At 46.4% G+C, this 16,686-nt stretch overlaps 1 protein-coding gene across 2 annotated transcripts in view; it reads left to right on the forward strand.

Annotated features, from left to right (window-relative positions):
* Window positions 1-16,686, forward strand: part of ube2j1 (ubiquitin-conjugating enzyme E2, J1) — a 135,294-nt gene that overhangs the window by 78,955 nt on the left and 39,653 nt on the right. For both annotated transcript variants that reach the window (XM_072499768.1, XM_072499769.1), the window contains one exon: window positions 11,981-12,112. In XM_072499768.1, coding sequence (XP_072355869.1) covers window positions 11,981-12,112 — 132 coding nt within the window. The remainder of the gene's footprint in view (window positions 1-11,980; window positions 12,113-16,686) is intronic.

Raw genomic sequence — 16,686 nt, forward strand, 5'->3', positions numbered from 1 at the left:
TTCTATGCTTCTAGGAAACCCATGCAGACACGGGAAGAATGTGCAAACACCAAGTCACCCAATGTCCGAATTTAACATGGGTCCCTGGTGTTGTGAGGCAGCAGTACTAACCACTTGCCACCATGTTATTATATTTCTGCCTTGTTTACTTCAACTATCTTATTCATTTTGATGTTTCAGTAAGACATTTATAGAAGCTTGTAAAGTTTAATGTAAGCATTTATTCACAAAAATAATTTACAAATATAGTTAACCTTTAACTTTATTAGCTGAACAATGACATTAAACTACCTCAACTTTTACAAATTTCTTGCAGTAAAATATATTTTCTCGCTTAAACACAGCAGTCAATAAAATACATTTCCCCGCATAAACACAATGGCTCTGATTATTTGGGGTGGAAGGGGAGGGCTTTGACACATCAATTTTTAATCTTTCAAGCTCAAAGTCGAAAGCACAGCTGCTGAGGAGCAGTGTCCTGGTACACATCTCCTCTGACATCATTTCAGGATGTCCTTTGGCAGTGGGGATGCCAAATCTTCAGGAGCGACAGGAGAGGCGCAAAAGAGTGGGGGGAGGGGGGGGGGCTGTCATTGCACTACTAGTTAAGGAGTCAATTACTGCAGTAAGGAGAGATTATATCTTGGGGGTGGCATTAAATGAAGCTTTCTGGGTAGAGCTTGGGAATAAAAAAGGGACAGCCACATTGCTAGGTGTTTATTATAGACCCCCAGATAGTCAGCGGGAAATTGAGAAGAAAATAGGTGCGCAATTTGCAGAAGTGTATAAAAATAATAATAGGGTAATTATAATTGATGATTTCAACTTTCCCAACATTAACTGAGATAGTCATTATGTTAAGGGCTTGGATGGAGCAGAGTTCGTAAAATGTATACAAGAGAACTTCTTAGCTCAACATGTGGAGGGTCCAACAAGGGATGGTGCAGTGCTGGACCTAATTCTGCGGAATGAAGTCGGACAGGTGGGGGAGCATTTTAGTGATAGCAACCACAATATAATGCAATTTAAGTTTGTTATGGTCAAGGAAATAGACAAACTGCAGAAAAAGGTCTTGGATTGGGGGAGAGCAGACTTTAGTAAAATAAGGCAGAATCTGGCCAAGGTAGATTGGAACAAGTTACTGGCGGGGAGGTCTGCAGAAGAGCAGTGGGGGTGTTCAAAGAGGAAATGGGGAAGGTACAGGCCCAACATGTTCCCTCTAGGGTAATAGGAAGGAGTAACAAGCCTCCAGTAAGTACATGGGGTGCAAATCATCAGAGGCGTTAGTGGAATACAGAAAGTGCAAGATGGAGCTTAAGAAAGCAATTAGAGCAAAGAGGGGAAGTCTCTAGCTGGGAAAAGAATGTCAATGGAAAGTAGGAACCAAGTGGGGAAATCTGTGGGTGGGGCCAGAGGACATTCGTAGGGTGTTAAATGAATATTTCACATCTGTCTTCACCCAAGAGAATGAGGGGCCAGATATGGAACTCTGGGAGAGAGACTGAGAGATTATTAAGCAAGTTGTCATAGGGAGGGACAAGGTATTGGACGTGTTGGCAGGCTTACAAGTGGAGAAATCTCCAGGTCCGGATGAATTGTGTCCCAGGTTGCTGTGGGAGGTGAGGAAGCAGATTGCAGGGGTACTGATCCAAATTTTTAATTCCTCTTTGGCCAAAGGAAAGGTGCCAGAGGACTGGAGAACAGCTAATGTGATCCCACTATTTAAGAAAGGCTATAGGGATAAGCCAGGGAACTACAGGCCAATGGGTCTCACGCCAGTGGTGGGGAAACTAATGGAGAAAATTCTGATGGAGAGAATCTATCTCCACTTGGAGAGGCAACGTTTGACCCTTGTCAAAGGGTGGTCATGCCGTACAAATTTGATTGAATTTTTTGAGCACATGACTAAGTGTATAGATGAGGGTAGTGTAGTTTACATGGATTTCAGCAAAGCATTTGACAAGATCCCACATGGGACACCTTTAAAGAAGGCTAATGCACATGGGATACAGGGGAACTTGATAAGGTGGGTTCAAAGCTGGCTGAGCTGTAGGAAAGAGAGGGTGATGACAGACAGCTGCTTTAGTGACTGGAAGCCGTCAGTGTCGTACCACAGGGATATGTACGGGGTCCTTGATTATTTGTCATTTCTATAAATGACTTGGATGACTATGTGGGGAGGTAGGATCAGTAAGTTTGCGGATGAGACACAAAGTTAGGCCGGATGGTTAACAGTGAGGCTGAGAGTCTTGGGTTACAGAAAGATATAGATAGGATGGTCAAATGGGCAGAAAAGTGGCAGATGGAATTTAATCCTGAAAAGTGTGAGGTGTTACACTTTGGAAGGAGCAATTTGACACGGAAATATTCAGTGACTGGCACCACTCTGGGAAGTCCTTTTTAAAAAATATATATATTTTATTCAAAATTTTTTTTGGCCAAACAAAACAATACAAAGGTTTTCCTTTTTACAACAAAACAGTATAAATAACAGCGGCCGTTTTAACAAATAAATAATATATAAACTAAATGGCAACTGCCATATCAAAAATAATAACTCTCCAAAAATAAAATCAAGCAATCCAATATACATATACTCTGGGAAGTCCTGAGGAACAAAGAGACCTTGGCGTGTTTGTAAATAGATCTCTGAAGGCAGAAGGACAGGTTAATAGGGTGGTGAAAAGGGATATGGTACACTTGCCGTTATCAATCATAAGACCATAAGACATAGGAGCAGAATTAGGCCACTCGTCCCATCGGGTATGCTCCGCCTTTCAATCGTGGCTGATATTTTCTCATCCCCATTCTATGGGCTGAAGGGCCTTTTCTTCACTGTATATTCTGAGTACATTCTTTGGGGTGAGTAATTGATTTGCTGCAATACCTGTCAGAGAGATAGCTCACATTAGCTTACAGGAGGTTTGCATATGTCAACTAAGGTATTAAAATTTATTAAAGCATTTGAAGTAATCACGGCGGCCTGGATTTTTTTATGCGTTCGTGGGATGTGGGCATTGCAGGCTGGGCCAGCATTTATTCCCAATCCCTAATTGCCCCTGAGGGGCAGTTAGAGTCAACCACATTACTGTGGTAATGTAAACTTCCTTCCCTAAAGGACATTAGTGAACCTGATGGATTTTTGCGACAGTCGACAATGTTTTCATAATTCCACATTTTTATTGAATTAAAATTTCACCATCTGCAGTGGTGGGATTTGAACCTGTGTCCTCAGAACATTACTCTTGGTCTCTCATTTACTAGTCTAGTAGCCACTGCCTTCCCTTTAAGGATGAACATTGCATCAGGGAGACTCTTAAACAACACAGCTTAAAATGCATTGCAAAGTCCACATGAACTTTACCTTAGCACTGAATCAGATGGGAGAACAGGCATGCTAACGTTAGTGTCCTTGATCCTCTATCGAGGCCATGAACATAGAGTCAGGGATGTTTACAGCATGGAAACAGGCCCTTCGACTCATCCATGCTGCCCAGTTTCTATCACTAAGCTAGTCCCAGTTGCCAGAATTTGGCCCATATCCCTCTGCACCCACCCTGCCCATGGAACTGTCTATCTGCTTTTTAAAAAAAATAAACGTTTTATTGAGGTATTTATTTGGCATTATAACAGCAACAAAATCAACAATATATTTAACAAGGAAAATATAAACACAGTGCCAATTCCACCTCCCTCTCCCACAGGTCTTGCAATTACTTACCCACCTAACCTACTTCTGCTGACGATTAGTTCTCTGCGAGGAAGTCGACGAATGGTTGCCACCTCTGGGTGAACCCCAACAGAGACCCTCTCATGGCAAACTTAATTTTCTCCAGGCAGAGGAAGCCAGCCATGTCTGAAAGCCAGGTCTCCGATTTCGGGGGCTTTGGGTCCCTCCATGCCAGCAATATGCGCCTCCGGACTACCAGGGAAGCAAAGGCCAGAACATCCGCCTCTTTCTCCTCCTGGATTCCCGAGTCCTGCGATACCCCAAAAATCGCCACCTCTGGACTCATTGCCACCCTCATATTTAATACTGTGGACATGGCGTCAGCAAACCCCTGCCAAAATCCCCTCTGCTTTGGGCATGCCTAGAACATATGGACATGGTTCGTTGGCCCCCCACACACACTTTGCACACCTGTCCTCCACACCAAAGAATCTGCTCATCCTGGCCACTGTCATGTGAGCCCGGTGAACAATCTTAAATTGGATCAGGCTGAGCCTGGCACATGTTGCGGTAGTGTTGACCCGTCCTAATGTGTCCGCCCAGAGGCCCTCCTCTATCTCTCCCCCCAGATCCTCCCCCCACTTTTTTGTTTCGGCTCCTCTGTCTGCGTCTCCTCCGAACCCATAAGCTCTTTATATATGTCCGAGACGCTCCCCTCTCCTATCCATCCTCTAGAGACCATCCTATCCTGAATCCCCCTTAGCAGCAGGAGTGGGAAGGTTGGTACCTGCTTCCACAGAAAGTCCCGCATCTGTAAATATCGGAATTCATTTGCCCTCGCCAATGCAAACTTCTCCAGCGCCCTCATATTCCTTCCTTCTAAGAACAAGTCCCCCATCCTCTCAATTCCCATCTCTCTGCCAAATTCGGAACCCCCGTCCATCCTCCCTGGGGCAAACCAATGGTTATCGCAGATTGGGGACCACACCGATGCCCCCTCTGCTCCCACATGTCTCCTCCACTGCCCCTAGACACTCAGGGCTGCCACCACCACTGGACTGGTGGAGTACCGCGTCGGCAGGGGCGCCGTTACCAACGCCCCCTGTCATGAGAATGTCGCTTTAAAAAATGGTTAGCTGCTCATGTTGTTGCAGTGATGTCAGAGTGTGGATGGATCTGAGCTCTGGTTCTGCTTTTTAGTTTCACATTGAGAAAAGCTTGGGTGTGTCTGTCTTTTTGGTTTCGTTTTGCAGTGTGTTGCAGCTGAAGTCAGCCAAAGCAGCTGTATTGTTGAGCTCTCTGCCATGAAGGACTATCTCTTGATCATTTGGTGAATTCAGAAATTTAAATGTTTTCAGCATTGAATGTAAACCCTGATGTGCTTCTGTTTAAAGGTTGTTAAATCTTTTGGATGTTAAAAGGACAGCTTAAAGGATTACTTAGTGTTGTATTCTTTGGGGGTTATCTTTGAATTAATGGTTGCTAAGATGTTCACGGTTTGTTTTAAAAAGGTTAACTTGAGTTCATAGAATAAACATTGTTTTGCTTTAAAAAATACTTTTCATTTCTGCCGTACCACACCTGTAGAGTGAGCCTTGTGCTCCCCATACCACAATCTATTAAAGGTTGTGGGTCAGGTGAACTCCATGATACACTTTGGGATTCTCTAAACTCTTACCCATAACACCCCAAACTTGTGTCCTTACAAGAAGCCGCCTCATGCGCACCCACGCCGGCTCACCCCCCACCAGCCACCTCCTCACCATGGCTATATTAGCCGCCCAGTAATAATTGCTGAAATTCGGCAGCTGCAGGCTCCATCCCCCTGACTCCGCTCGAGCATTGCCCTCTTCACCCGTGGGGGCTTGCCCCCCCCACACAAAGCCCACGATAATCTTATTGATTCGCTTAAAAAAGGACCGCGGGAATGAAGATGGGGAGGCATTGGAAGACTAATAGGAACCTCGGGAGGACCGTCATTTTTACCGACTGCATTCTACCCGCCAGAGACAACGGGAGCGCATCCCATCTCCGGAAATTCTCCTTCATCTGGTCCACCAACTGGGCCAAGTTCAATTTATGTAGCCTGTCCCAATCCCTCGCCACTTGGATACCCAGGTACGTGAAACTATCCCCTACCACTCTGAACGGCAGTTGCCCCAGTCGCCTCTCCTGACCTCTCGCCTGAACCACAAACAACTCGCTCTTCCCCATATTGAGCTTATACCCTGAAAACCGGCTGAATTCCCCTAAGATTCCCATAATTTCTTCCATCCCCTCCTTTGGGTCTGAGACATACAACAGTAAGTCATCCGCATACAGTGAAACTCTGTGCTCCACCCCCCCCTCCGGACCAACCCCTTCTAGCCCCTTGAGGCCCTCAGAGCAATTGCCAGCAGCTCTATCGCCCGCGCAAACCGCAGTGGGGAGAGGGGGCATCCCTGTCTCGTCCCCCGGTGTAGCCTGAAATAGTCCGAAGTCATCCTGTTTGTCCGTACACTAGCAACCGGAGCCCGGGACAGCAACCAGTCAACAAAGCCCCTTCCAAACCCGAACCACTCCAGCACCTCCCATAAGTAATCCCACTCAACCCGGTCAAAGCCTTTTTCCGCGTCCATCACGACCACCACTTCAGCTTCCCTACCTCCCGGGGGCATCATGACCACGTTTAGCAGTCGTCTTACGTTCGCCACCAGCTGCCTACCCTTAACGAACTCCGCCTGATCCTCCCCTATAACGTCCGGTACACAGTCCTCAATCCTAAAGGCCAGAAGTTTGGCATCTACGTTCAGCAAGGAAATCAGCCTATAGGAACCACACAGCTCCGGGTCTTTGTCCCTTTTCAGAATGAGCGAGATCATGGCCTGTGACATCGTCTGGGGCAGAACCCCTCTTTCCTAGGCCTCGTTAAAGACCTTCATCAGCACTGGCCCCAATATTTTTACTTTTTATAGAACTCTTTATAGAACTCGACTGGGTACCCATCTGTCCAAGGGCTTTGCCTGACTGCATGGCCATTCAAACCCTCCACTATCCCCTCCAGCCCAATAGGGACCCCCAGCCATTCTACCAGCTCCCCATCCACCTTCGGGAAAGTCAACTCATCCAAAAAATGCCTCATCCCGTCCGGCCCCGCACGGGGTTCCGACCTATAAAACCTGCTATAAAAATCCTGAAAGGTCTTGCTCACCCCCGCCGAGTCCCCAACTAAGTTCCCATCCTCGACAACAACTTTCCAACTTTCTCTAGCTGCTCCCTCTTTCTGAGCTGCTGTGCCAGCATCCTGCTGGCCTTCTCACCGTGCTCACCTTCTCACCTTTCTGAGCTGTTCCACTGCTGTCCCGGTGGTTAACAAACCAAATTCCACCTGTAGACTGCGGCGTTCCCTTAAAAGCCCTGCCTCTGAACCTCCGCATACCTTCTATCAACTCATAGAATCTCTTTTACCATTCAGTCCGTTTCTGCCCTATCCGTCCTGTCCCTGAGAGTCCGGATCGAGATCAGCTCTCCTCTCACCACTGCCTTCAGTGCTTCCCAGACCACCGCTGCTGAGACCTCCCCCGTATCGTTTACCTGCAGGTAGTTCAGCATGCACTTCCTCAGCCTCTCGCACACTGCTTCGCCCGCCAATAGCCCTACCTCCAACCTTCATTGCGGGCACTGCTTGCTATCCATACTGACCTGCAGGTCCACCCAGTGCGGAGCATGGTCCGAGATAATCGCTGAATACCCCGTGTCCACCACCCCCGCCAACAGGGCCCTACCCACAACAAAGAAATCAATCCGGGAGTACACCTTGTGTACATGGGAGAAAAAATAAATTTCCTTGGCCCTCGGCTGCCTAAATCCCCATGGATCCCCCCCACCCCATCTGCTTCTTTCAGCTCCTTTGCCATTGCTGGCACCTTGCCCGTTCTTGAACATGACCGGTCCAGGCCTGGATCAATAACCGTGTTGAAATCCCCACCCATAATCAGCCTGTGCGAATCCAGGTCTGGAATCTTCCCCAGCACCCTCTTTATAAAATCCCCATCGTCCCAATTTGGCACGTATACGTTGACCAGCACTACCTTCATCACCTGCAGCTTACCATTAACCATGATATATCAACCTCCCACATCCAAGACTATCCTCCCCACCTCAAATACCACCCGCTTGTTAATCAGAATCGCAGCCCCGAGTGGAAACCTGACTAATCCAACCTTTCCTCTACCTGACCTGGTGCACTACTTTAAGATGTCTCCTGCAGCATTACTGCGTCCGCCTTCAGCCTCCTCGGGTGCGCAAACACACGTGCCCTCTTTACCGGCCCATTCAGCCCCCGGACATTCCAGGTGACCAGCCTAGTTGGGGGGCAAAGTGCCCCCACCCGCCGGTCAGCCATCCCCTTTCTGGGGCCCGCCTCCAGCCCATGCGCCGCACCTCCTCCGGCCTGCCCCGCGACGGCCCCCTCAGTGACCTTCTGTCAAAGTCCCTCCCACGTCAGCAGAACCCCCCCCCAATAACACTACTCTAAATCCCAACCCATCTATAAGCATATACATTTCCACCCCCCACACTGTGCTTCCGTGAGCTAGCTCACCCAGCTAGCTTGGTGACCCCCGGCGCCAAGAAGTCTCCCACCTATTATTCCCTCGCCCCCCTCCCCCAGCCCCTGTAAACAAATTCCGTCATCCAACAATCCCCAAACAAACACCCAGCAGCAAGAAAACACAAAAATCAAAAGCACCACCTACCGAAACTTAGACAGGCACGTTTCCATCCCGCAAAAGTGCACATCAATAAAAACACACAAGATAAAACACAAAAGGAACATTGCCAACATCTACCCAGAAAAAGAACCAAAAACAAAACGGAAAATCGACTTTCCCCTCCCCCTCCTTTTCCCCCAAGCAGAGCTCCAAAAATGACTGACACAAAACAGTACAAGAAGGCATAGCCAATTTAACAGCAGAAAAAACAAACCCCCACCAAAAACCAAGGGGGAGAAAAGAAAAACACAAAAACCCCCCACAGAAAAACAGAAAAGGAAAAAGGGCCCAATGTAGGCCAACATATTGTCACTAAGTCCGAAAGTTCTCAAACTCCCACCAGTCCTTTTCTTTTTGCAAAGTCCAGTGCCTCATTGGGCGACTCAAAATAGTGATGCTGGTCCTCGTGCGTAATCCAAAGACGCGCCGGATACAGCAGACCGAACTTCTTAAAGAAAATAGCCTTGACTTGGTTGAAACCTGCGCTCTTCCTCGCCACCTCCACGCTCAGGTCCTGGTACACACGCAGGATGCTGTTATCCCACTTGCAACTCTGCATGCGCTTGGCCCACTGAAGAATACATTCCTTGTCCAGGAACCGGTGGAATCTCACCACCATTGCCCTCGGAGGGTCCCCTGCCCGCGGCTTCCTAGCAAGCACCTGGTACACCCTGTCCACCTCCAACGGTCGGGGGAATGCCCCCTCCCCCAGCAGCTTTTCGAACACACCCGCCACATATGCTTCAGCATCTGCTCCCTTCAGGAGCCTGACAATTCTTAAGTTCTGCCGTTGGACAGGTTCTCAAGGTCCTCCACCTTCTCCAGGAGCCTTTTCTGCCGTTCCCGAAGCATCCCCACCTCCAGCTCCACTGCTGTTTGATGCTCCTCGTGTTCAAGCAGCGCCTTCTCCACCTTCTGAATCACCCGGTCCTGGGTGTCCAGTCTACTCTCTAGACGATCAATTGATTCTTTGATCGGGTCCAAGCATTCCCGCTTCTGCCTGGCGAAGCCATCCTGAATGGCCTGCATCACTGGGTCCGTTGGTCGTTGCGCTGCCACCCCAGGGGTCCGTCCCTCAGCCATACTGTCTCCCGTTGCAGCTTCAACACAGCTCATTACTGACTTCTTGTTTCTGCCCTTTCGTGCACTTCTGGTCTTTTTCTCCATAAACCGATGCTTGGAAACAGTGCCCAATTGCCTCAGCCCACAAATGTTCTGTTTAAATCCAGAAAAAAGTCCGGGGGAAAGGTCCAAAAGTCCGACCAGAGTGGGAGCCACCAGATGTGCAACTTACTCCTCCATAGCCGCCACCGGAAGTTGTCTATCTGCTTTTTAAAAGACAAAGTCGTACCCGCCTCTACCACTGCCTCTGGCAGTCTGTTCCAGATGCTCGCCACCCTCTGTGAAGGAATTTCCCCTCTGGTCTCTTTTGTATCTCTCCTTTCTCACCTTAAACCTATGCCCTCTAGTTCTAGACTCCTCTACCTTTGGGGAAAGATGTTGACTATCTACCTTATTTATGCTCATTATTTTATAGACCTCTATAAGATCAGCCCTAAGCCTCCTATGATCCGTGGAAAGAGTTCTCCTTATAACTCAGACCATCAAGTCCTGGTCGCATCCTTGTAAATCTCTTCACTCTTAACAATATCCTTCCTATAATAAGGTGACCAGAACTGAACACAGTATTCCATGTGTGGTCTTCCCAATGTCTACAATTTCAACAAGACGTCCCAACTCCTGTATTCAATAGTCTGACCAATAAAACCTAGCATGCTGAATACCTTCTTTACCATCCTGTCCACCTGCGACGCCACCTTCAAGGAGCAATGATAGTAAACCCTCCCATGATTCTAATAGCCATGGTATTTAATCTTAGCGTCATAAGCATACAGGATGTTTTGGAATAAGCATGGTGTCTGTGATTAGAGCATATATAGGAGCAGGAGTACATCTTTCAGCCTTGAGCCTGCTCTGCCAGTCAGAATTAACCAAGTCATAAGGGAGGTAAAAGGAGTTGGACTTGAGGTCATCTGACTATGCAGATAGCATATGTTACTTTTGTAGCGAACAACATATAGGGAAGGAAGTAGATTAATTCCCTTTGTTCCTACTACCTGTCCTAATATTACCCTTGCATTGTTTAGGGATTAGCTCAATTGGCTGTCTTGCTTTTACTCGGCATGTTGCTGTGAGCCAGAGACTGGAAGCGATGAACAATTATAAGTTTCTTGAATATCCAAAGTCTTAGTGCAGAGTACCACCATTGTAGGTAGTTATGTAGATCTATTAATAGGTTAGAAGTGTAGGATGGCAATTATTTTGTTGACGTCACATTAATGAGCAGATTATAACTTAAAATGGCGCATGGAATTGGAGGCTAACTATCGACATGGATACGAAATTAGCTTGGAGGTAGGAGACCGTAGGGATAAGATACATACTACAGTTGGCAAGATGTGACTGGTGATGTCCCCCGTGACACTAATAAAGATTATTATCTTTTCACTATTTTGAGTAACAGCTTTCATCAAAGATGCTTTAAAAAAATTTTTTTTTAAAATTCTCCCTCCTGCTCCATATTCCTACCAGTGCTGTTCTGTAGCAAATTGAATTAATCTAAATGAGTGCAGTCTGAGTTTGATCTTTCTTCCTTTAATCAGTGCTAGGGGCCATCTTCCCATGGCACTAAAGCTGATGCCAAAAATATTTCCAAGTTTGGTCTTTCACTGGCGTATAATGTGCTGATCAATTTTAAATGTTTTGGTTTATTATCCAGTACTTGCCAAGTACCTTAGAAATCACTTACTTTTGTGGGTATATAAAATAGGACAGTAAGATAATGCTATAATAATGGGGAGGTTATCAGCATCTGGCACCTGCACTCGCCATATAGAAGTTTTTGTCAAATACCTTGCTCCTTCACATCGATAGACTTAGCACTAAAGCCACAACACTGGTGTGAATTTGAGGTACATGCCAATTTGATTCTGTATTTAAAGACAGCTGAAAGGGTAGGGCTGGTGAGGAGTCGGTGAGTTTTTAACAGCATAATGACTAATTGCTGTTGGAAATCCCCTCTGGTTCTGAAAATTAATATAGCAAATTATAGTTTTTAGTTTTCATTTGTCGTCTCTCTTAATCCCACATGTGTATTTGCCAAATATCTTTCTCTGCATAAATTAAATCAAATTTCTGTTTCCTATTTATAATTCTGGGTTTGGGTTCTGTCTCAATGAAGATACCTTGTAGAAGGTGCTATGCTTATGCTGGAAAGGATGCCAGATTATTGGAAATCTCTGCTAATAAACCCATGAAAAGTCTGGACAGTTATTTGTGAAGTGTTCCTTCACTGCTGAGAACAAAATCTGGCCTATTGTAACCCAATAGATGTAGATGTCTGTAGATGTTAGGACCGCGTTTGCATATCTTGTTCAACAATTAATGCTTATATATTGTACATAAATGGCATTAATACTTTATGACGTATACTTTGTGACATAGCTTTGCTTTTTAAGACTCAGCCCAACAGTTTTTGTATCTTCTTTGCCACTTTTAGGATAATCTCTTTGAATGGCATTTCACCGTCCGTGGACCTCCAGACTCTGATTTTGATGGTGGTGTTTACCATGGCAGAATTGTGCTTCCGCCAGAATATCCCATGAAACCACCGAGCATTATTCTCCTAACGGTAAAAGAGTTTTGGATTTCTTAAAAGTATTGTGATATTGAGGTAAAATCAGTATAGAACAGTGGAACATTTGAGTGAAAACAATCCTTGCTATTGCAATTATCAGTTAGGAAACACTTGTGATTCTGGTTGTTGCATTCTGTTTTATGATTTTGTTCTCTACTCAGTTCTGAGGTTAGAAATCAACATTATGTACATATGTTTCTTGGTCAGGATCTTCTCAGAGAAGGCAAAAAGCTGATACCTCTAGAAATTGCTGCTTCTAACTGGCTCCCATATTCCATGTAGCATTTTCAAAGAATGTTGTTATCTGGTGAAGGACCAATCAAGTCTTTTGTTTAAAGTAGGCAAAGTTTGAGATTCAAGACACTTTCTCAGTGAGTAAAGCCTCCAGTTTCCGGAGGTTCTGAACAAATAAAAATAAACTGTATTATATAGAACATTACAGCGCAGTACAGGCCATTCGGCCCTCGATGTTGCGCCGACCTGTGAAACCACTCTAAAGCCCATCTACACTATTCCCTTATCATCCATATGTCTATCCAATGACCATTTAAATGGGGCTGTTTAGCACAGGGCTAAATCGCTGGCTTTGAAAGCAGACCAAGGCAGACCAGCAGCATGGTTCAATTCCCATACCAGCCTCCCCGAACAGGCGCCGGAATGTGGCGCTTTTCACAGTAACTTCATTTGAAGCCTGCTTATGACAAGCGATTTTCATTTCATTTCATTTCAAATGCCCTTCGGGTTGGCGAGTCCACTACTGTTGCAGTCAGGGCATTCCACGCCATTACTACTCTGAGTAAAGAACCTACCTCTGACATCTGTCCTATATCTATATCCCCTCGTGCTAGACATCACCATCTGAGGTAAAAGGCTCTCACTGTCCACCCTATTTAATCCTCTAATCATCTTGTATGCCTCAATTAAGTCACCTCTTAACCTTCTTCTCTCAAACAAAAACAGCCTAAAGTCCCTCAGCCTTTCCTCATAAGATCTTCCCTCTATACCAGGCAACATTCTGGTAAATCTCCTCTGCACCCTTTCCAATGCTTCCACATCCTTCCTATAATGTGGCGACCAGAATTGTTTGCAATACTCCAAATGCGGCCGCATCAGAGTTTTGTACAGCTGCAACATGACCTCATGGCTCCGAAACTCAATCTCTCTACCAATAAAAGATAACACACCATACGGCTTCTTAATAACCCTCTCAACCTGGGTGGCAATTTTCAGGGATCTATGTACACGGACACTGAGATCTCTCTGCTCATCCACACTGCCAAGAATCTTCCCATTAGCCCAGTACTCTGCCTTCCTGTTATTCCTTCCAAAATTAATCACCTCACACTTTTCTGCATTATACTCCATTTGCCACCTCTCAGCCTAGCGCTGCAGCTTATCTATGTCCCTCTGTAACTTGTAACATCCTTCCACACTGTCCACAACTCCACCGACTTTAGTATCATCTACAAATTTACTCACCCATCCTTCTACGCCCTCCTCCAGGTCATTTATAAAAATGACAAACAGCAGTGGCCACAAAACAGATCCTTGTGGTACACCACTAGTAACTGGACTCCAGTCTGAACATTTCCCATCAACCACCACCCTTTGTCTTCTTCCAGCTAGCCAATTTCTGATCCAAACTGCTAAATCACCCTGAATCCCATGCCTCCGTATTTTCTGCAGTAGCCTACTGTGGGGAACCTTATCAAATGATTTACTGAAATCCACCTGTTTGGTCACCTTCTCAAAGAACTCAATAAGGTTTGTGAGGCACGACCTACACTTGACAAAACCGCGTTGACTATCTCTAATCAAATTATTCCTTTCCAGATGATTATACATCCTATCTCTTATAAACCTTTCCAAGATTTTGCCCACAACAGAAGTAAGGCTCACTGGTCTATAGTTACCGGGGTTGTCTCTACTTCCCTTCTTGAACAAGGGGACAACATTTGCTATCCTCCAGTCTTCTGGCGCTATTCCTGTAGACAAAGATGACTTAAAGATCAAAGCCAAAGGCTCAGCAATCCCCCCCCCCCCCCAAAGTTTCCCAGAGAATCCTAGGTTAAATCCCATCCAGCCCAGTAGACTTATCTATTTTCACACTTTCCAGAATTGCTAACACCTCCTCCTTATGAACCTCAAGCCCTTATAGTCTAGTAGCCTGAATCTCCGTATTCTCCTCGACAACACTATCTGTTTCCTGTGTGAATACTGACGAAAAATATTCATATCTCCTCGGACTCCATGCACAACTTCCCGCTACTGTCCAAGACTGGCCCTACTCTTACCCTAATCATTCTTTTATTCCTGACATATCTATAGAAAGCGTTAGGGTTGTCCTTGATCCTACCTGCCAAAGACGTCTCATGTCCCCTCCTGGCTCTTCTTAGCTCTCTCTTTAGGTCCTTCCTAGCTAACTTGTAACTCTCGAGCTCCCTAACTGAACCTTCATGTCTCATCTTTACATAAGCCTCCTTCTTCCTCTTGACAAGTGTTTCGACTGCTTTAGTAAACCATGGTTCCCTTGCTCGACCACTTCCTCCCTGCCTGACAGGTACATACTTATCAAGGATACGCAGTAGCTGTTCCTTGAACAAGCTCCACATTTCCATTATGCCCATCCCCTGCAGTTTTCCTCTCCATCCTAAGTCTTGCCTCATCGCATTGTAATTGCCTTTCCCCCAGATATAACTCTTACCCTGCGGTATATACCTATCCCTTTCCATCACTGAAGTAAACGTAATCGAATTGTGGTCACTATCACCAAAGTGCTCACCTAACTCCAAATCTAACACCTGTCCTGGTTCATTACCCAGTACCAAATCCAAAATGGCCTCTCCTCTCATTGGCTGATCTACATACTGTGTCAGGAAACCCTCCACACATTGGACAAAAACGGACCCATCTAAAGTACTCAACTATAGCGTTTCCAGTCAATATTTGGAAAGTTAAAGTCCCCCATAACAACTACCCTGTTGCTTTTGCTCCTATCCAGAAGCATCTTTGCAGTCCTTTCCTCTACATCTCTGGAACTTTTCGGAGGCCTGTCGAAAACCCCTAACAGGGTGACCTCTCCTTTCCTGTTTCTAACCTCAGCCCATACTACCTCAGTAGACGAGTCCTCATCAAACGTCCTTTCTGCCACCGTAATACTGTCCTTGACTAACAATGCCACCCCTCCCCCTCTTTTACCACCTTCCCTGAGCTTACTGAAATATCTAAACCCCGGCACCTGCAACAACCATTCCTATCCCTGCTCTATCCAGATCTCCGAAATGGCCACAACATCGAAGTCCCATGTACCAACCCATGCCGCAAGTTCACCCACCTTATTCCGGATGCTCCTGGCATTGAAGAAGACGCACTTTAAACCACCTTCCTGCCTGCCGGTACACTCCTGCAAATTTGAAACCTTACTCATGACCTCACTACTCTCCTGTATACTGGAGCTACAATTCAGGTTCCAAAGCCCCTGCTGAACTAGTTTAAACCCTCCCGAAGAGCAATAGCAAATTTCCCCTCCCAGGATATTGGTACCCCTCTGGTCCAGGTATAGACCATCCCGTTTGCAGAGGTCCCACCGACCCCAGAAGGAGCCCCAATTATCCAGAAATCTGAAACCCTCCCTCCTGCATCATCCCTGTAGCCACGTGTTCAACTCCTCTTTCTCCCTATTCCTCGTCTCACTAGCACGTGGCGCGGGTAACAACCCAGAGATAATAACTCTGTTTGTCCTAGATCTAAGTTTCCACCCTAGCTCCCTGAATTCCTGCTTTACATCCCTATCCCATTTCCTACCTATGTCGTTAGTACCTATGTGGACCACGACTTGGGGCTGCTCCCCCTCCCCCTTAAGGATCCCGAAAACACGATCCGAGACATCACGGACCCTGGCACCTGGGAGGCAACACACCAACCGCGAGTCTCTCTCGTTCCCACAGAATCTCCTATCTATCCCCCTAACTATGGAGTCTCCAATGACTAATGCTCTACTCCTTTCCCCCCTGCCCTTCTGAGCAACAGGGACAGACTCTGTGCCAGAGACCTGTACCCCATGGCTTACCCCTGGTAAGTCCCCCCCCCCCCCCAACAGTATCCAAAGCGGTATACTTGTTACTAACGGGAACGACCACAGGGGATCCCTCTACTGACTGCTTCCTCCCAGCCCCTCTCACCGTCACCCATCTATCTTTATTTTTCGGTGTAATTACATCCCTGAAGCTTCTATCTATGACCACCTCTGCTTCCCGAATGATCCGAAGTTCATCCAGCTCCAGTTCCCTAATGCGGTTTCTGAGGAACTGGAGATGGGTGCACTTCCCGCAGATGAAATCAGTAGGGACACTGACGGCGTCCCTCACCTCAAACATTCTGCAGGAGGAGCATTGCTCTACCTTCCCTGCCATCCCATCTAGATAAAAAACGAAAAAGAAAGAAAGAGCTTACCTGTTATTCACTCCCCTTCTCAGCAAGCACTCACTCAGCAACCTCTGCGCCCCGCACGATAACACCTGAGGGAAAAGAAAAACTACTTACCAGTCACCAACCAATTCCTTACCTGC

This window comes from Scyliorhinus torazame, chromosome 4, assembly GCF_047496885.1.
Source record: "Scyliorhinus torazame isolate Kashiwa2021f chromosome 4, sScyTor2.1, whole genome shotgun sequence".
In the NCBI taxonomy this organism is placed as follows: Eukaryota; Metazoa; Chordata; class Chondrichthyes; order Carcharhiniformes; family Scyliorhinidae; genus Scyliorhinus; species Scyliorhinus torazame.